This window comes from Chrysoperla carnea, chromosome 2 (assembly GCF_905475395.1).
Source record: "Chrysoperla carnea chromosome 2, inChrCarn1.1, whole genome shotgun sequence".
Taxonomy (NCBI): domain Eukaryota; kingdom Metazoa; phylum Arthropoda; class Insecta; order Neuroptera; family Chrysopidae; genus Chrysoperla; species Chrysoperla carnea.
The window spans coordinates 6,657,424-6,677,400 of NC_058338.1; the positions used below are offsets into that span (position 1 = coordinate 6,657,424).

Consider the following 19,977-nt stretch of genomic DNA (forward strand, 5'->3'; position numbering starts at 1 on the left):
TAAATATCCGTTTATTGAATAGTAGAGAACCTATCGGTAAATTTATACATTAATTTCTTACGCGCTTTTTCTCATTTTAATGTTGTCAGTGAAAATCTTAGTTCTTAAAACGGAAAATTTTATATATGAATAGAATTCTAGTGAAAACGTCATTATATTCAAGATAAATATTTATAAAATATTCGAATCAATGTTATTATCGAATCGAACAAGTACAAACAATAAATAATTTGTGTGTGTGAATATTGTAATTAACAATTATACGCATTCCCTCCAAAGTAAAAAAGGGACTCAGTGTTGTTGGTTAAAATACAGAACACAGATGAATTAGCATGCCGTTATTAAAACGTAAAGCGTTTGAAAAAGCAAAGGTTCCAGAATATCTACGTGACGATGAAGAAGTTTTCCATTGTGAAGTTACAAATGAAATATTTCGAGATTATGAGTAAGTTGATAAAATGTTATTTGATTGTCATTCAAATGGTTGAGAACCATCGGCTATCGGGTGATTTTCTAAATATATCAACTTCATTTGACCTTTTAAAATTATCTGAAAAGTTATTTAATAGTGACGTTCATTGTTTATATAGCTTGTCATTACGTTTTATTCCAAAAAAATTTTCATTCGATTTTCAATTTGAACGATTCATTAACCCTATCAAAAATTGACCTTGAAAGTTGTATATAGGAAGTATAAACTACTGTAATTTTACAGAGAATTTGGTATACTTATGATATAACTCAATTCAATTCGAGTTTTTCGGCACATTATTAGATATCTGGGGGTATATTGGACAATTTGCCTGGATTGAATGAAACATTATTTTTAAAAATTCACTAAATTAAATCTTGTAAACATGGAGCCATAAAATTTTGAGGCCTATCAACATGAAAATCATAACGAAGCCAAAAATATGCATGTGGCAGTGTTTTTTATTAGTAAAAATTGTTAAAGCTAATAAAACATAACTACTCAAAGAATAATTGATAAGGTTATTCGGACACTATCGTATATCTTGCCGCTATCTAACGTTAATGCTATCGTTAGCGAATTTTCATAGAAAAGCTCTAAGAGCGTCAGGTAAAAATCAAATTAAAGCACCTTTTACGTAGATTAGGAATTCGCTGTCGAAACTGGTGAACGCTTGTTCACGCCTTTAATGTGGTTGAAATAGCACGGGTCTGCGTGTTTTTTTGGCTTTTTGGTTAACCCTGTCATTGCTTTCATTCACTGATCTCCGGGAAAACTTTGGAAAGCTCGTAAAATTTAGATAATATTCAAAACTGAGAAAATTTCGTAAAATTTAGATAATATACTATTCATGTTAATTATCTACTCCAAATTATCTCAACGTGGTACTATCCAAACACGATAGCCCTACATTAATCTAGGAGCCACTCAATTATTTATAAGAATTATGTACAAATAAAAATCTTAGCCTCCTGAATCGGACTCATGAATACATTTTTGGGATAACCTACCGACGTGTACAAACGCTACGATTTAAATTTGCCACTTACATCGGACCAAAATTGAGTAGCATTCAGAAAAGATCTTTTAAATTTTAATCGGCTTAAAAATTTCAATTTTGTCTCTGTACCTTTACAATTTTTACTCGCTTTGCTCACAAGGAGGCTTTCTCCTTGACGTCCGTGGCTTCTTTCGGCTTTCACAGAAAAAATCCTTACATGAACCTTATATGAAATCCTTAGACGCCACCTTCTCAAATTTTCGTTCATTTTGAAAGGACTGTGCTTAAAAGTGTCTAATGAAAATTTTTGGACTAAAAATCAAACTTGAACCCATTTCTGACCAGATAAATAATAAAATTTATTGAAATCTTTTAGAGAATTTTGCGAACGGATGATATTAGTAAATTCAATGGTATGGACATGTTCTATGACTGGTCGAAATAATCTTACTTATGCCGAAGCATTAGAATCGGAAGAAAATGCACGGAAAAGTTTACGTGATTTTCCGCCCACTTTACGTGTACCACTCTTATATTTGGCATCAAAAACACATCGAGATAATTTCACTGATATGGCTGAAGATGTTTGGAAATTTGCTCGAGATCGATTTTTTGTCGGGGAAATTGTTGATGCGTTATTAAGTGATGGTGCTTGGCACGAAGGACAAATTTTACAAGTTATGGCACCTTCAGATGAAGCTGTTGCTGAATATCAGAAAAAAGGGTGAGTTTTACCTTTTATTTTTATTACTTATTTCTTCTCGTGGAGTACCGCAAATGGGTCCCTAGCACCTAGACCAAGAGTTCCTCTGTACCCTCCTTGAGAACAACCAGTCATTCAAAGGCGAAACATTTCCGGGTAATAGGTGCTATTTTTAATAGAACAGCTGTTGGATTCTGCCGAGACTGGACGTCACGCAGAAAGCCCACAGCTTCTTCGTTGAGATTTCTTCCAGGATTGATAGATCCAAGGTTTTGGACCCAAATATTTTAAACCTCACGCCCTGCAACTTTTTCCCATTTTATGAAGGATGTAGTTCAATCGACAAGATCATGTCAAGAATGCCACCACCTTTCTCAAATGTGCTCTAGTAAGTTTCAAGAGAGCATCCAATTGTGATTTTCAAAAACACAATGCCCAGTTGTTATTTTCGATTTGAGTAAAAATGAATATAGATTTGATTTAATTTGTGTTCTAGGGTACCTTCATTGGATCCATTCATACCTCAAGCCGTTTTGTATCGTTACGAAATCGAACAAACTGCCGACGACAATCAAATATTTATCGTAGACGCTGCAAATGTACGTCGTAAAAAATCGATCTACACACGAGATAAAAGTAAAATATTCGTAAGACAATTTACGGAGCCATCTCGAAACGATAATATATGGCGTGTAAAGGAAGCTTTATATCAAAAATATCATATAAATAAAGTAACATTCGACCAAATATTTGATGGTCCATTACCAGATTTTAGTAATTCGAAAAAATCGCGACCAAAAAAACAAGAAACATTAACAAAATTCTTTACAAAGGGTGGTTCTTCTAATCAAAAATCTGATGGACAGAATGCTAATAACAAAACTTTATTAGAGAATATGAAAAAACGACAACAGGAAATGAAAGCCAAAGCTGCAGCCGATAAAGCTCGAACACAAATAGAAAAACAAAATGCAAGAAAACGAAAACGTGAAGAAGATTCTGAGAAAGCGGCATTGATGCGAGAATGGATTAAGCCTAGAGATGATTTGGAATTAGAAGATCATAAGGTATCTATTGTAAATTTTAATCCCTATTTCAGACTTTTCAGGCAATGAGCTTGTAGTTTTATCTCCCTTATCCAGTAATAATCTTTGGACCTCTTCTTCCTTAAATTTTTTTAAATTAGAAACATACAAATTCCTCCGTCGAACTTCATCTTAATTCCATGCACACAAATATTTTAAAAGTAACAATTATTATTTATTTTTCTAGATTTTACCAATTCCAACACCGGTTGAAACTAAAATAACGAGTACATATTTTGGAGATGCTTTAATGATTCTTGAATTTGTAAATGTATTTTCAAGTGTTTTATCTACAAAAAAATATTTTGTAACAGGATTAACGTTAAGTATTCTGGAGAGATGTCTTTTTACACGTGAAGTAAGTATTTTGAAATTAATAAATCGTGATCTAAAATACCCCATAAATAGGGAATATTCGTGAATTTTTTTTTTATATTTTTAATTCATTATTTACACCGTTATAACAAAGTAAAAAATATAAATACTGTTTAAAAATGCTGTATTTAAGTGTAAAAAAATTTTTAAATACATTTTAATTTTGAGATATTTAAACGCAGTTTTTTGGCGCTCTTTGTTGATGACGAATAAGTACGTGGTCTGTCAATTGGTGACAGTTCAATACTCTTTAAAAAAATTAATTTACAACATAGAATTTACACTTGTTATTAAGTTTTCTAATAAAAAGTCGTAGAATAGTATAATTTAATGAAATACCATATAAAATGTAAGTAATTAATATCATACAGTATGTCAACAAATTTGACAAACCCGTACTATGATGTCACGTCCATATAAAAATTTGAATTTGCGTTTTAGAAATTTTTAAATGCCCTCATTGAATTTGTACTTTTATTAATTAATTTTAAGTAATTAAAAAGATATTAATTACTAAAATAATGGTTTAGTTGAAATGTCCAATCATTAGAGTTACGGAAGAAAAATATTTGAATCAAATTTAAATTTCATGAATATCCCTATTATAACCTTAATTTTGATTAACTTGACCTTAATTTTAATGTAATCTTTCTCCCTTAGGTGAACGGTCCCTTAACAGATCTCCTAAAATTATTATTAAACGCTTTGTTCAACATGCAAAACGACGAAGCAGCCGAAATAAAAAATGTGAAAAATCCACAAATTCAAGAAAACATGCAAGATGCAAAAGGTAGTGAGGTTACAGTTGCACAAGCTATTCGACAAGCAACATCTGCAGCACATTGGTGTAAATTACATCAAGGTTTTAATCTATCACAGATGCCACTTGATGGTTTAACAATTACAGAAGTTTTACGATTACATTTATTAAGCTCCGGTTCAAAAATGACTGAATCAACTGCTCGATGGCAATTTCAACAACGTGGTGGATACACTTCTGAAGATGATCCCGGTTTATATTTTCGTATGGTTAATCCTCATATTATACACAATTTAACGACTCATCATGTTTCAGAATTATCACTAGGTGATAAAATAAAAATATTAACATGTTTAATTGATCAAATCTCAACATATGCCGACGTTCGAGATATTATTGAGGAACAACTCGAAAAAGCTAGACAGGCTAAATTTAATTTAAAATTGTTACAACAAGCTGAGCGTAAACATGAGAATGAAGTGAAATCGCAACGATTTAAAATAAAGCAAGATTATAGGAAACGTAAAATCGATACTCCGGATCAATCACAGCAAATTGATCGAGAAGAAGAAATTGAAATGGAAAAACTTGATAAAGATTTTCAACGAAAACAAGACGACTTTCAAAAACAAGCTAAAGAGTTATCGGAATCGTCGAATATTACGTTGTTGTATACACCATATTTGGGAACAGATCGAGCATATCGACGTTATATTTTTAGCCAAACAATTGGTGAGTATTTATTTGAAATGATAATCTATATACAGGGCCGTAACGAGGTTACATCGCGTTAGTCTTACTTTCCAAATTTGTAATCAAAATTAACCTAGCTGTAATAGGTTTCAAGAATGTGGAGTCCTGGTCCCAGAATTCCCCACATTTTTCTTGAAGAAGCTTTGAAAAACTTAAATTTCATTCTGTTACAGGTGCATTATTTGTGGAACACGACGAAGGAAATCCAGGTTCATGTATGGACCGTGTTATCATTCCAAATCCAAGTTTAATTGATGCCACACAAGATGACACACTCAAATATATCCGCGAATTATTTAGCGAAAAACCAACAGATTCTACATTTATTTTTAGAATTCCAAGTCCACGTAAAAGCGGGGCTTCAGATAAACCAAGCGAGGAGACAATCAAACTCAAAAATTTACTTATGTGTACCGGAATAGCGTCAGATTGTCCGGTCCATTCAAATAGTGTAGATCGTGTAAAATGGTCATTTTTCCATAAACCAGAAGATCTCGATGCCTTAACTCAAAGTTTAAATAAGCGTGGTGTACGCGAAAGTGAATTACGACTTACTTTGGAAGGATGCAAAGAATATATTAAAGAAATATGCGCTGAACGTTGTAAACCAGAAAAACTTGCTCCAAGTGCTTATCAGATTGATGAGAATCGGGTTCGTCGAGCATGGCGATCCAGATATGATAATGCTAATCTGGGCTACGATGATACACACACTATATCCGATATTTTAGAGCTCACTTTACGTGATTATATCCTGGATTTGGAGCAACAGGTTTATTCGGGTGGTTTAGGAACACTTCAAGTTAAAGATCGTACATTATGGCGTATGTGCTTAAAAGATCGTAATTACGATGTTAATCATTTAAAATTTATTGGTGAGTAATTAACGACTATTTTTAAGTTTTCACCTATTAATCGTTCCGCGTTTATTTTTCTAATCGAAAAATCACAAAATCCTGAAGAAGGGACTAGTTTCTCCTCCCAATCCTGTCTGGAAGGGATCTTTACTGAGAATTACGCCGCACATACTGCACTATAATTTATCGATTAGAATATAAATTTATTCACTAACTTATTTCTAGAAGTTTTGTTTAAAATGTCTTTTTCCCTATCTATTTTAGCTTCTAAACCGAATGGTGTGAATACACTCAAAGTGAAAGTCGAAGAAGTGAATGGGAATGGTGAAAGTCGTGCAAGCACACCAGAAGTTGAAGATGTTATTTATATTCCAAAACTTGACATAGACGATGATGAGAAGACAGCAAACCAAAAAGCGATTACCGGATTAGCTGTAGCCATGGAAGCGTTAGCATTCAGTATCAATGAAAAATATATGAATCGACCGTTAGGAGAAGCAAATGAATATAAAAAAAATAAACCGGAGACAAAACGAAAAGGACTTTGTAATCGATGGGCTGCCTCGTTAATGTTAGCTACAAGTTTTCCACAATTATTAATACATTATAGTACATTAGAATCGTGTGTCGCGTTAAATAAGTCCGCGTTAAATGCGTGTTGTGTTACGTGTCGAAAACGGACAAACGATGATCAATTGTTATTGTGTGATGGCTGTAATCGTGGACAACATTTGTACTGTATAGAACCCAAACTTACGGTAAGTTGCTGTTTATTAATTCTTTTGGGCGATGGTCCCATATCAGTCGCTGGCACCTAGACCAGAGACGTATTTATGTTAGTCGAGACGTCTCCGGGTAAGAAATGCTTTTTTAAGTTGATGAAGCTATAGGATTCTGTCGTGGAAAGACAAAACGCTCAAAGCGCATAGTTTTGATCCGATCTTATTGGAATTTTTTTTGAAACCCACTAATTTTGGGTCATTCTTTTCCGCTGTGATGTCAGTTTTTCGCTAGTTATCACTTATGTGCTTAATTCCGAAACCAGACCTCCACATTCTTGAAATCTAATAGAGCTAGGTTATTTTTGATCATAAATTTGAAAAAATATGGCCTAAATTTAGTAGGATTACATACTTGGTTTATCAAAATTGGATAAAATTTCGATGTAATAGAGCAAAATTAAATATTTTGAATTTTGATGACGTCATCAAGTTCAAAAATTCGATTTTTTTAATAACACAGGCAATTTTGATCCGATCTGTTTGGAATTTTTTTTGAAACCCACTAATTTTGGGTCATTCTTTTCAGCTGTGATGTCAATTTTTCGCTAGTTATCACTTATGTGCTTAATTCCGAAACCAGAACTCCACATTTTTGAAACCTATTAGTCCTAGGTTAATTTTGACCACAAATTTAAAAGTATGGCCCAAATTTAGTAGAATTACATACTTGGTTTGTCAAAATTGGATAAAATTTCGATGTAATAGAGCAAAATTAAATATTTTGAATTTTGATGACGTCGTCAAGTTCAAAAATTCTATTTTTTTAATAACACAGGCAATTTTGATCCGATCTGTTTGGAATTTTTTTTGAAACCCACTAATTTTGGGTCATTCTTTTCAGCTGTGATGTCAATTTTTCGCTAGTTATCACTTATGTGCTTAATTCCGAAACCAGAACTCCACATTTTTGAAACCTATTAGTCCTAGGTTAATTTTGACCACAAATTTAAAAGTATGGCCCAAATTTAGTAGAATTACATACTTGGTTTGTCAAAATTGGATAAAATTTCGATGTAATAGAGCAAAATTAAATATTTTGAATTTTGATGACGTCGTCAAGTTCAAAAATCCGATTTTTTTAATAACACAGGCAATTTTGATCCGATCTGTTTGGAATTTTTTTTGAAACCCACTAATTTTGGGTCATTCTTTTCAGCTGTGATGTCAATTTTTCGCTAGTTATCACTTATGTGCTTAATTCCGAAACCAGACCTCCACATTTTTGAAACCTACTAGTCCTAGGTTAATTTTGACCACAAATTTGAAAAGTATGGCCCAAATTTAGTAGAATTACATACTTGGTTTGTCAAAATTGGATAAAATTTCGATGTGATAGAGCAAAATTAAATCTTTTGGATTTTGGTGACGTCATCAAGTTCTAAAATTCGATTTTTTTAATAACACAGGCAATTTTGATCCGATCTGTTTGGAATTTTTTTTGAAACCCACTAATTTTGGGTCATTCTTTTCAGCTGTGATGTCAATTTTTCGCTAGTTATCACTTATGTGCATAATTCCGGGACCAGGCCTCCACATTCTTGAAACCTAATAGAGCTAGGTTAATTTTGATCATAAATTTGAAAAATATGGCCCAAATTTAGTAGAATTACATACTTGGTTTATCAAAATTGGATAAAATTTGGATGTGATAGAGCAAAATTTAATTTTTTTGGATTTTCTTTTCAGAGTGTTCCAACTGGAGATTGGTTCTGTGATAGATGTAAACCAGTTGAAACAACAAGAGTACGTAGAAGGTCTCGCAAACGAAAAATATTCTCGGAGGAGTCTGATGAAGATACCCCATTAAAGGACCGACAAGAAAATGGACACACAAATGGAAACAATGTTGATGAAGAAAGGTATTCTATTTAAATCGAACTATAACGATTAATTTTGTCGATCGGACACAAAATCTCCTTTTTTTTGGAGTTTTCTCCTTAAGAATCAATTTTCATATAAGGAGCCTGGTATGAAAAAAGTATGAAAAATAAAAGTGTGTATAACTTGTATACTTGTGTATTGTCGACAACGCAACTATTGTTTAAAAGTGACAAAAACTTGACAGACACAGCACACAGTGTAGTTGTTATCGACCGATACAGAATGACTACATAGCTACTCAGCCAACGTACATCTTACGTTTTCGATTTATTTTGGGTTACCATATATAAATTATGCTACATAGTACGTATAGCAGACAAAGTATCTATTGTTTGAAACTGATAGTAACCTGACGGACACAGCACACTATACAATACTCAAGGAGTAAACTCCAGTCGTACGTCAGAGCTGACGCATACAATTTTTTGTCGCAACTTTATTGAACTATAATCAAATCACTATATTTTTCAATTTTCTAGTGAAAATGAAGAAGAAAATGGCACTTCAACAGAAGCCAATGAATCTATGTTGGAAGTATGTGAAGTTTGTAAAGAAGGAGGTCGTGTAATTTGCTGTGATTCATGTTCAATCATGTACCATCCAGAATGTTTGGATCCCCCCTTACGAAGGGTACCCCGTGGTACATGGCATTGTAGTGATTGTAAACGGAAACAAGCGAGTGATGGAGCGAAGAAAGTTCGTGCACAAAGATTAGAAAAACGTAGTCGAGGTAATTTTAAAAACATTTATATTGTATTTTTGTCGATTGTTAATTTCAGGTAAATGAATTTTCGAGTGCTCACAGTAAAGAACTCAAGTCGAATAGTTTTTTTTTATCAAAATGATGATCATCATTGCTTTATATCGTTCCTTTAAATCAGCATCATTGAATGAGCACTCACAAAATTAAAATTCTAAGATCATCCAGATTGAACCATAATCATAGCTTGCGCGATATCACCAGAACATGCGCGCAATCAATACTTTATGATCGTCAAAATATGCTACAACGCGCATAAAAAATTGACACACATACAATTTTAAATTTTCTCGAAATTTCAATCTGGTATATCTCGACGAAAAATGATTGAATCTGAATGAAATATATATGATCCGATAGCTTGTACTTTCTAGATTTTGAATCCACATCGACATTTTTATCATTCTTTGGTATTTATACAAGAAATTGAATATTTGCAATCGAAAACTTGCTTATTTTTCTTTAAAATGCGCATAAATTGATTTATATACGAGGTTCTAAGACTCTCAGATTATCATTTAAATTTCATGAATATTCTCTATTCTTTTTTCGCCGAGATATATCTGTTTGAAATTACGATAAAGTTTAAAATTTGTTTAAGTGTGTCACTTTTTTTTGCGGGGCAGTGTATTTCTGTCTTAGATATTATTCAGAATTAATTCAAATAGACTGGACCCCCGTAACATCTAAAATGTCGTTAAAAGGATTTAAGACTTTTAAAACGGTGTAATTAAAAATCGTAAATCCTTAAAAAGGCATTTTTTGTGTTATGGGCTCCTAGTCCGTACTATTGTATGTATATATATTTTTATATGTTGTGTATACGCAGCTTTGGAATGTGAACGTACAACTGATTCCTCAGCATCTGCTACAAGCAGTGATGTGGATGGAAACAACATTGCGAGTGCGCGTCGTTCATGTGCTCGACAAGCTCGAAATAAAATACATGGTTTTGTTCGTACACTTAGACGGCCATCACTTGGTGTGTTGCTCTCTCTCTCTCTGTCGCACATTTTTTAATGCGCTTTTCATTTTTTTACTTCCTTGTTTTATTTTTTATTCTTTTCCTAAATCATTATGAATTTTCACCATGTTAAACCTTTTATTTACCATCATTATTTTGAAATTTTTACCAAAATGTATGTTTCTTTTTTTTTTTTTTTTGGAAATAAATTAAGATTAGTTTGCCAGTACTTGCGGAGTAATCGAAAAAAATAGACTGAAAATTTTATAGACCCGGAGGAGTATTGTTGTAATTACGGGTTGGTTGAGTTGACTTTATCAACAAAAATCGTGTTTATTTGATTTGATTTACATGCATAGTTTCTAAGACTTCATGCGAAAGTCCGTACCATTAGGTGGATTAGGCTACTTCCTAGAAGCCCCGCGCATCAGTTAGGAGCCCTGGGGAAATAGGTCATTGTCTATGGGCCCCTGGCATAATTAATCCAGCCCTTACTAAGAGAATGTGAAAGAGTTTTAAAAACAAAATTTATTAACATAAATTTTGGTAAAAATTCGATAAATTAGTTTAACCATTCCCAAAAATTTTAAGCGTACTAACAAAATATTCAATTTTTTGGTGTTGCCCACAAAAACTTTTCCATATCATTATAACTTATGGAATTTGTTCCCATACGAAAATAATTAATAATTATAATTAAATTCAGAGAATACTTAAATAATTGTTTTTGGTTGCTTTAAAAAAATATACAAAATTGTTCAATGATTCTCGTTAATTACGGAGTGTTATAGGAGATCTTTGAGCTTAATTTATGAAAAATTATTTTTATACTTGATATAAAAATTATTTTGAGTTTGCAAATAACCCACTGTTATATTGTATGGTTGAAAAGCCTTACACATGCACCTAGTGTTTTAAATAAATCGTTTTTAAACTTCTAAAGGTGATAATTCTCATCTATATTAATCGAAAGTCGAAATATTTAAATATAACTCCAAAAGAATTCAAATAGTCGATTTAAAAAAATATAAAATGGCGCCTTAATTTCGAAATTTTTTTTATTAGATTGATGAGCACTGTTACCTTTTGAAGTTTTATACGGTACTTTTTGAATACTTTGTACTTACATTGATTATTTCCATTCAGATTCCAATAGTGATTCAGATGAAAATCACAGCGAAGAAGATTCAGAAAATGATAACGAAGATGAAGACGACGACGATAATGGGTATTCATCAAAAGCTAAAAGACGATCGCGACGTGCAAATGATCTATCAGATGATCTACCATTACATAATGCACCGTTACAAGAATTATTATCGGAGATATTAAAACATCCAGATGCGTGGCCATTCACACAACCAGTACAAAAACGTGATGTACCTGACTATTTTGATGTGATCACACATCCAATGGATTTTGGTACCATCAAATATAAATTAAATATGGGCAAATATCAATATGATGACGAATTAATGCATGACGCAATCTTGGTCTTTGAGAATTGTAATACTTATAATGATTCTGAAGCTGATGTTTACAAGTAAGTTTCTTCTTTTTAAAGAAAGTCGTAAAAGTTTGTTATCTCACTTAAGTTACCTTTATCCGGGGACACACTGTATATTTCATTTAGATTAAATAATTTTCGCCGTGATATATCTGTTTGAAATTTCTTGAAAATTTTAAGTGCTTCACTTTTCTTTTGCGGGGAGCTATTTGATACAGCTTTCGAGATATCCCTATGCAAGCATTAAGTTCATTTTGCCAAAAATTATACTCTCTTAACGACTTTGAACTTGAATGTAGCTTTATTTGAAATTTTTAAAAGTTATTCCCTTGTAATATCACAATCCTAATAATTATTAATTGTTTTTTTTTACAGATGCGGAGTAAAACTATTAAAATTCTTTAAACAAAAAGCACAAGAATTAGGTTTACGTGTACCACAAATAGAGAGTGGAATGATGGACGATGCCGAGGAAATTGAAGACGAAAATAATGAAGAACGACAAATTGTTAAAACTAAAATTCCACGAAAAAAAGCGCGTTTTTCGAATTAAATTTAAATGATACATAACGGGTTAAAAAAAAACCAGTGATTAAGTTTTACAATTAATTATTATTTAAACAAAAAATAGATTTTACTCTTCAGATAAAAAAGTTTACCCAATACCAGTGGACTCAAATAATTAATAGTGACATGAACGTTTTTGAATTTCAAAGTCCTGCATTATCCAATAAGATTGTTCGAAATGATTTCTATGAAAGAGTGTAATGGTGTAATGATATTGGTGTAGAGGATCAGACGTAGAATTTGACAGTCAGAACGACTAGAAATTTGAGAAGTTGTTATCAAAGTCTTGCTTAACAAGTTTTTCCTCTTGGTAAGAGAGAACGTTTTCGAGAGTTTATTTTAGGATGGCTGAGTTTCGGATATTACTTTCCTTATTAAAATTAGAAAGGGATGAAAGTAAAACTTGCAACTGAGAGTGGTTGCGTTAATTAACGATGAATTCGTGCTTATAAAGCAATCGAATCTCTGCCCGGCGCGGTGTTAACAACGGTAAAACTGCCTGGTAATTATAATTGATATAATAAAAGTTCTTGGTATAAAATTTTCGTAGAAGAAATAGTATATTACACATCTAGGGAGCAAAAGTAAAGAATGTCTCAAATCTCGTGTTCACAAACATGAGATCTGAGACATTCTTTACTTGCTCCTGTGGTATGTATACTATTTTTCTCCCCGGTGAAGGCAGAAAGCGGCAACTTCGATTTGCACACAGAGGGACAAAAGTTGATACTTTCTACACGGAGGTGAGAAAAAATTATTATGCACTACTATAACCATGCTCCCAAATTTTCAGCCGTTCTGAAATAACTATCAAATACCACGAAAAAAAAAGATAATGGAGGTTAAATAAACACCGCCCCCCCCCTCCCTTATAAAACATACACTATGACACTGATATTTTTTTTAAATTTTCATTAATACCGGGTGTTGTTAACCTATTATACAGCTCCTTTAATGTGATAATTTTCAAAAACAAGTAGATACAATTTTATACACATGCTTTAAGACACACCCTGTATACGATACGATTTTTTTTTAAATTGATTTAACTATCGATGAATGTAAAATTTGTATAGAATCAACGGTCATTTTTTATTAATTTTCATTTTAAAACAAAAAGTATATATTTTCTTTTAATTTTTAACTTTGAATTTTTTTTCTATCCAATCAAAAAGCTTATATTGTGTAACGATCAGATCTTGTGATTGAAAGTGTGAGCGAAATTGTAGGACAATTTAGTAAATTTTCCAAACACTTCATAATTTTAAGCACTAGGTAAGGTTTTAGTAAAAATGACTTCCCTTATTTAATTTGAGTTAAATGTTTTTAAAGAAATGGTAACACTTATTTTGAATACAAATTCAGATTCTTGATTTAAAAATAAGTTTTATTCGAATTATTCTTTTTCGATTTGTATTAGATAATGCTGTAATTGCAATTTTTTTAATGTTTAAGGTTCATTTTTACTGAAATTATCTCTAGCTAAAAATTAAATTTGTACACTTGTACATAAACGAAAAACGCACGTTACTTAATTATTAAGTTTCTAACAGTTTTAAGTCGATATTTCATCTTTAAAACTAACGGGAGAAAATCCGAAACGAAAAAAAATACATTGATGTGTTTGTCTTACAAGTGACGGGAATTATTCGCGTAGAATGCAACATCCAAAGCTATTCAAGCTCGAGGTTAAGTTTGCTTTGACTGAGCAGCTTAGTGTTTATTACAGGATTTACTTGGCTCTCGAATTTCCCTCGCTCTCAAACTGTTCTTAAACAAATGTATCATAAATCAAGGACGAAAACGTTTTTATTATTATTATTTCAGCCTGATTTTAATTTCCATAACTGTTTTTGTTTTATTTAAACTTTGAGTTTAAACACATTAGTTGTAAATATTTTTCAAAAAAACAGATAGTTAAATAAGAAACCATTGATTTTGTTTTGTAAATATTCAATCAGTATTTATACAAAATAGAATGCTCTAACAATGGACCATGGACGAGCCAGCCCCTAATTTGGTTACGTATTCTGTTATCGGTTATACGGAAAATCAATTTCTGACCACCTTGTATAGAGGTGAAAAATTAGGTTCTTCTCTGGCCGTTGGTAATAAATTACAATGGTTAGGATAAAAATAAATTTAATTATTAAATAAATATAATTTTAAGTCGGTAAAACAATTTTCAAAATTTAGAATATACCTAATTTTCACAGAAAAATATGGAAATCGAAATTATCATATTGTCTTTCTCATTATTTTTGGACTTAGAATTCCGTAGTTTATTATTATTATTAAATTTGTTATTGTGTACCTATTTATTACTTAGATTAAAATAAAACTCTTTTTTTATTTAAACATAAAAGCTTTCTGTGATTTTTTAATAAAATTTCATGTATATATCCCGAAACTTACACCTGTCCTCAAATTACTCGAATTCCTTATCATTTATCAATAGGCCTCTTCATCAAGTCATAAATGCAAGTGCAGTTTATTTTTTCGTACTGACAGCAATAAGTTGGACAAATATGAATCATTAAGCCCGAAACAAAAGTGAATCGTCATTTTAAAATGAAAAGCCCTATTGGATCGAGATCAACGAGGAATTTCAAATAAGATATGGAGTTTTTGGGGATAGTCTTGAGCGGTGGGGCCCATTTTACTACGATGAAAAGGCTTAGGCAAGGGTATAGATAGTAATCGGCCACATTCATTACACCTTTAATACCGGCTCTTATTAAGAATGGATGCTAGACTAGTAAAACTGCTGTTAAGTAGAATCTTGAAATACATTTTTTAGACTCTAAACCGGTTTCAGTTAGTCCTTAGGATTCCCTCCTAATAATGGGATAATTTTGGGATAATAAAAATAAAAATTCAGAGAATACGACTAAAACATGAAATTTATTTATTCGAAATACAATAACAAATTTTTATTGATTCCATCAAACTAATCCAACTGATTATATTGGAAAATTTACTTAATGATGACCTTCGGCTTCTTTCCTTCTGATTTCCTTCCATTTGCTAACATTTTCAGGAGAGTTAGCTAAATTTTAACAACAAAAAAATTGAATTATTTTTCAATAATTTCGCACATTTTAATTTAATACTTTACCTAATTTGGAAATTTTGTAGAAAATGGGTAAACAAATTAAGCATGAGATGGCTCCGTATCTCCAAATCCATTGATTGTTCAAATAATGTTTAAATGGAAACTGTGCGATTTTCGCAGAGAGTGTATATGGGAATTTCATGGGACGCCCTGGTGCTGATGCTCCTTCAGACATGTTGATTCGCGAATTTTTCACGTAATCTGTAATTTTAGCATAATAATTCGGTAAATTTTTTAGTATATTCTTCATTACATATAACCCCACAATCGTTACGTAATATTCAGCCTAATATTTAAGAAAATGGTTAGTAAAAATAATAAATATAATTAAAATATAAGAATAAAAATTAAAAGAAACATACAAATTCGATTATAAGTTAATTTGCATTAAATTTTCAAGAAAATCTTTATAAATTACCTCACTTATCAAAATGTTGACAACCTATTAAAAACTGCAAAGGACGTTCAAATCCCATAAAGATGAATACACTGCTTTTTTCTCTGTCTTCAATTTTTATTGAATAATGAATGCCAAAATGTATGAGTCAAAAACATTTAAACTTTGATTTTTCTCAGCTAAGATTCAAAACTCTAGAAAATTGAGTGATATTCAAGAAAAACATTTTGTAATACATGTTTTTAATTTTTTAAATCCTTTAAATGTACATTTTATAGTAAAATTTTAATTACTTTAATGTTTAAAATTTTTGGTACTACTGGTTTCATAGATAACTTCATGTTTCAGAGATGTATTTCTAAATTTAAACCGCTTACATCATTTGGTAACTTTACAAATGGGGTATTCAAGGTGCTTATGTACGAAGTTGCATTAATACAGGTCATTTTTCAACCAATAAAAAAAGCGTTTACACCCTAAATTACTGGAAAATTTAGGGGGTAAAATTCATAAATTGCTGCTATAGAGTATTTCAAGAATCTAACATTCACATGTATAAAAAATATTCCACTTCAACAATGGACACCATAAGAGCGATCACCACTCAGTCTTCTTAAGGTGTATTTTCATGCTGACGCTCAATGCTGAGTTTGGGCGACAAATTTGATTTTGACTCAAAAAACAAACGATTGCTTCATCAACACAGTCTATACATGGTATTTCAACAATTAACTTAGTCAATTGTTTGTTTTCACTTGTTTTATTAGAAAATCTTTCTCTAGTTTTTTTCTTCTATATGAGTTGTTGGCGATCGCCCATTTGATGTTGGCGATCCACGTTTCAAATAAACGTCTATGATCATTTTAATCAAATTTCAAAACTTGAAAACAATTGATGAAACTCACATATGATGGTAATGTTTACAAAACTGAAAACAATAATGTTTTATCGATAGCAAAACGAATTGAAGGAAAATGGAAGGAGGTATTGAGAAATTAGCGAAACCACAAATTATATGTCATGCAGAAAAATCCGTCAATTATTCATTATTTGACGGTAAATGGATACCATGTTCGGCAAAATTTATTGTGTTAGGTAGCCAACCGAACGGTAAAGGCATTATACAAATATATGAAATATGTAAAGGTGAATTAAAACTAGTCAATGAATTTGGGAAGAAATCATCATTTAAATGTGGCACTTTTGGAGCATCGAATTTACGCGATAGACATTTGGCTACCGGTGATTTTGATGGGAAATTACAAGTATTGTGGGTATTCAAACTGAAAAATTTAATGCTTGGCGTTAATTTTTTGATTTTGTTTTTTTTTTTTAAAGAGATTTAGAACGTTTTGATAAGCCAGTGTATTCATGCGATGCACATCAGGGAATTATTAACACAATTGACGGGATCGGAGGAATGGCGGTAGGCTGTGGAGCTCCTGAAATTATCACCGGTGGACGTGATGGTATGAAATAAAAAAATTTCCATAGATTCATAATAATCGAGGAAATAAAGGAATGAACTGTCGATTTTTTGGGCAACCCATTTTTTGAGCAGTAAGACGAATCGTGAGGACGTCTACAAACTTTGTGAACAAAAGTTATGAGGGAGAAATGAAAAGCTGGAAACTAAATATCGATGGAAATAAGTCTTACTTTGTTACTCGGGGCTTTTCTGGACCGCTGAACACGAATGTTATTACGAAAATGGCCGTTGAGGTATCCTGTGCTTAGGGCGGAACAAAGGGAGACGCCCAGGGACGAAATATGTTACATATTCTCGTAAAACTGCAAGAGATGAAGTGTATACTTCCCGCCCTGGGCACCAGGTACTTCGGAGGCCATTTTCTTTAGCATATTTGAGCTCAGTGGCAAAAAAATCCCCAAGTGACAAAATGGGAATCATTTCCATCGATATTTAGTTTCCAGTTTTTCATTTTCCTCTCATTACTGTTGAAAGTTTCTAGACGCCCTCACGAATCGAATGCATAAGATCACATCTCCATCTAGAATTGACAATGAATTATTTCTGAGATTCCCTAAATTCTTCTAATTTTTGTTTATTTAGGTAGTGTGAAAGTGTGGGATGTTCGACAAGTGGGTGCTCCAGTTGCCCATATGAAAGCACGTGAAGGTGAAACAACACGTGAATGTTGGTCCGTAGCTGCGGGTAACAGTTACAATTCCGAAGAACGAGTCATAGTTTCTGGCTACGATAATGGTGATATTAAAATGTTTGATTTGAAAAATATGTCGATACGATGGGAATGCAACGTTAAAAATGGAGTAAGTTGCTAGAATTATTAGATAATCGTTAAATTTTTCTAAACTTTCTTAATTTTTTACAATTGATGTAAAACGAATTTTAAGTTGGATATAATCGGGTTACGATTTTCAAGAAAAAATTCCATAGTAACCGCACAAAATTACCGGGAATAACAGGCTCAGGTGAAAGGAGCGTTTGAGACGCTGTGCCAACGAGCCCGCTCTTTTCTTTTGACGCTAGAGTGGGCCGGAATCTCAAATCATTCAGTGCCAGGCGGTTTAGTTCCTCGAAGCATTCATAGTCTATCCTGGATTGGAATCTTGACGCCTCAACCGGCCGAAGTGCGGCCTTACTATCTGAGAAGATGTTATGTGTCCTACTGTAACGTTTTTTGCCACAGATCGGGACACCTCTCAGCATAGCGAAGATTTCTGATTGAAGAACCGTCGCAAATTGGCCAAGAGGAATCGATTCCTTTATCCTTGGTCCATAAACTCCCGCACCAGATAGATCTTCTTGACTTTTTATAGGCGTAAACAAATACCAAAACTATCATTTCTCCAATTTATGGAACTGGTAGTTTAATCGAAATATAAGGTCACACGACCCAAAACTACATTTTTGGTTGCAAGATTCTTGTGATTCGCTTCGATTCGCAATTAACTAATTTGATTTTTTTCTTTGAATTTATGTGACCTTAGGTTTGTGGATTAGAATTTGATCGTAAAGATATCATGATGAATAAATTGGTAGCGACAACGTTAGAAGGTAAAATTCATGTATGGGATCTTCGAACGCAGCATGAGAAAAAAGGTTTTGCTGGTTTAATAGAAAAAGCAAATAATCGTAATACAATTTGGCAAGTTCGACATTTACCACAAAATCGTGAAATTTTCGTTACGACTGGTGGAGGCGGAACTATTAGTTTATGGAAATAGTAAGTTTTATTTTTTGGCGTCTTATAACGTATTTGCAACTGTTATGAGAGCTTAATTTGTTTTCAGTAATTACCCAACAAAACGTGTATCAGACGATGGTGATGGTAATAAAGTGGGTGTAATTGGTAACTTACAATTGTTACAACATGCTGATTTAAGTTCACAACCTGTAAGTTCATTAGATTGGTCACCAGATAAATTAGGTTTAGCCGTTTGTACATCATTCGATCAATGTATTAGAATTATTATTACAACTAAATTAAATTTATATTAAATATAATTAATATTATAATACCTACCGATGTTACCACTTTACCAGCTACTTCACACGGTCTTATGTCCTACAGACCCCCCCCCCCACACCAACCAGTTCTTACTTAATTAGTGTAATAATAATCATTTATTTTGTTAATAATAGATATTTTTTTATTCAGTTTTGTGTCTTTATATTGAATTTTCATCCAACAAATTTTGCTGCATCCTAAATCCTATAACAATGGCAGCTTCAGCTGAAATAAATTCCTAAACTGTTTCGCTAAAAAATCTGGGTAAGCATAGCAAAATCATTAATGATTGGGTGCAAAAAACAAATTCTGATCTGAGGATCTCTCTCTCAATCTTCTTTGCTATCTTTAACTGTTTTTTAACCTGCTATATTGTTCATGATACAAAGGTATACACTTCAGCTGTCTAGGTTTGAGGTAGGAACATCAATGAACCAAACCACATTTTAATTTCAACTTTTATTTAAAAAAATAATCACAGATTAATAATTTAATCAATTTATATAAA

At 32.2% G+C, this 19,977-nt stretch overlaps 3 protein-coding genes across 4 annotated transcripts; 2 read left to right on the forward strand and 1 right to left on the reverse strand.

Annotated features, from left to right (window-relative positions):
• Window positions 1-79: 79 nt before the first annotated feature.
• LOC123292315 (bromodomain adjacent to zinc finger domain protein 1A) lies at window positions 80-13,547 on the forward strand. Of its 2 annotated transcripts, XM_044872916.1 has the most exons (12): window positions 80-445; window positions 1,849-2,196; window positions 2,672-3,242; window positions 3,448-3,618; window positions 4,296-5,127; window positions 5,322-6,023; window positions 6,270-6,763; window positions 8,474-8,646; window positions 9,148-9,398; window positions 10,258-10,410; window positions 11,539-11,935; window positions 12,275-13,547. In XM_044872916.1, exons 1-12 carry the CDS (start codon window positions 333-335, stop codon window positions 12,450-12,452), a joined length of 4,383 nt encoding a protein of 1,460 aa, XP_044728851.1. In that variant the 5' UTR covers window positions 80-332; the 3' UTR covers window positions 12,453-13,547. The 2 variants fall into 2 exon arrangements, with proteins under 2 accessions (XP_044728851.1, XP_044728852.1); XM_044872917.1 differs by lacking the exon at window positions 10,258-10,410.
• Window positions 13,548-15,357: 1,810 nt separating this feature from the next.
• LOC123292359 lies at window positions 15,358-16,128 on the reverse strand. Its single transcript, XM_044872987.1, has 3 exons — window positions 16,000-16,128; window positions 15,585-15,782; window positions 15,358-15,515 (listed from the first exon to the last, which is right to left on the reverse strand). The coding sequence occupies exons 2-3, from the start codon at window positions 15,754-15,756 to the stop codon at window positions 15,448-15,450; spliced, it is 240 nt and encodes a 79-aa protein (XP_044728922.1). The 5' UTR covers window positions 15,757-15,782; window positions 16,000-16,128; the 3' UTR covers window positions 15,358-15,447.
• A 734-nt stretch (window positions 16,129-16,862) lies between these two features.
• On the forward strand, window positions 16,863-19,618 carry LOC123292342 (dynein axonemal assembly factor 10). Its single transcript, XM_044872967.1, has 5 exons — window positions 16,863-17,248; window positions 17,317-17,447; window positions 18,050-18,267; window positions 18,949-19,184; window positions 19,252-19,618. The coding sequence occupies exons 1-5, from the start codon at window positions 16,953-16,955 to the stop codon at window positions 19,457-19,459; spliced, it is 1,089 nt and encodes a 362-aa protein (XP_044728902.1). The 5' UTR covers window positions 16,863-16,952; the 3' UTR covers window positions 19,460-19,618.
• The last annotated feature ends 359 nt before the right edge of the window (window positions 19,619-19,977 follow it).

What these genes read in the sequence shown, in the direction of transcription:
- LOC123292315 (XM_044872916.1), top strand. Translation starts at nt 333, where the DNA reads ATGCCGTTATTAAAACGTAAAGCGTTTGAAAAAGCAAAGGTTCCAGAA. An exon ending in TAATCATTTAAAATTTATTG is followed by an intron (nt 6,024 to 6,269) that starts GTGAGTAATTAA and finishes TATCTATTTTAG; the next exon opens with CTTCTAAACCGAATGGTGTG. An exon ending in ATTAGAAAAACGTAGTCGAG is followed by an intron (nt 9,399 to 10,257) that starts GTAATTTTAAAA and finishes GTGTATACGCAG; the next exon opens with CTTTGGAATGTGAACGTACA.
- LOC123292342 (XM_044872967.1), top strand. Translation starts at nt 16,953, where the DNA reads ATGGAAGGAGGTATTGAGAAATTAGCGAAACCACAAATTATATGTCAT. An exon ending in TATCACCGGTGGACGTGATG is followed by an intron (nt 17,448 to 18,049) that starts GTATGAAATAAA and finishes TTGTTTATTTAG; the next exon opens with GTAGTGTGAAAGTGTGGGAT. An exon ending in ACTATTAGTTTATGGAAATA is followed by an intron (nt 19,185 to 19,251) that starts GTAAGTTTTATT and finishes ATTTGTTTTCAG; the next exon opens with TAATTACCCAACAAAACGTG.
- LOC123292359 (XM_044872987.1), bottom strand. Translation starts at nt 15,756, where the DNA reads ATGTCTGAAGGAGCATCAGCACCAGGGCGTCCCATGAAATTCCCATAT. An exon ending in CTACAAAATTTCCAAATTAG is followed by an intron (nt 15,516 to 15,584) that starts GTAAAGTATTAA and finishes GTTAAAATTTAG; the next exon opens with CTAACTCTCCTGAAAATGTT.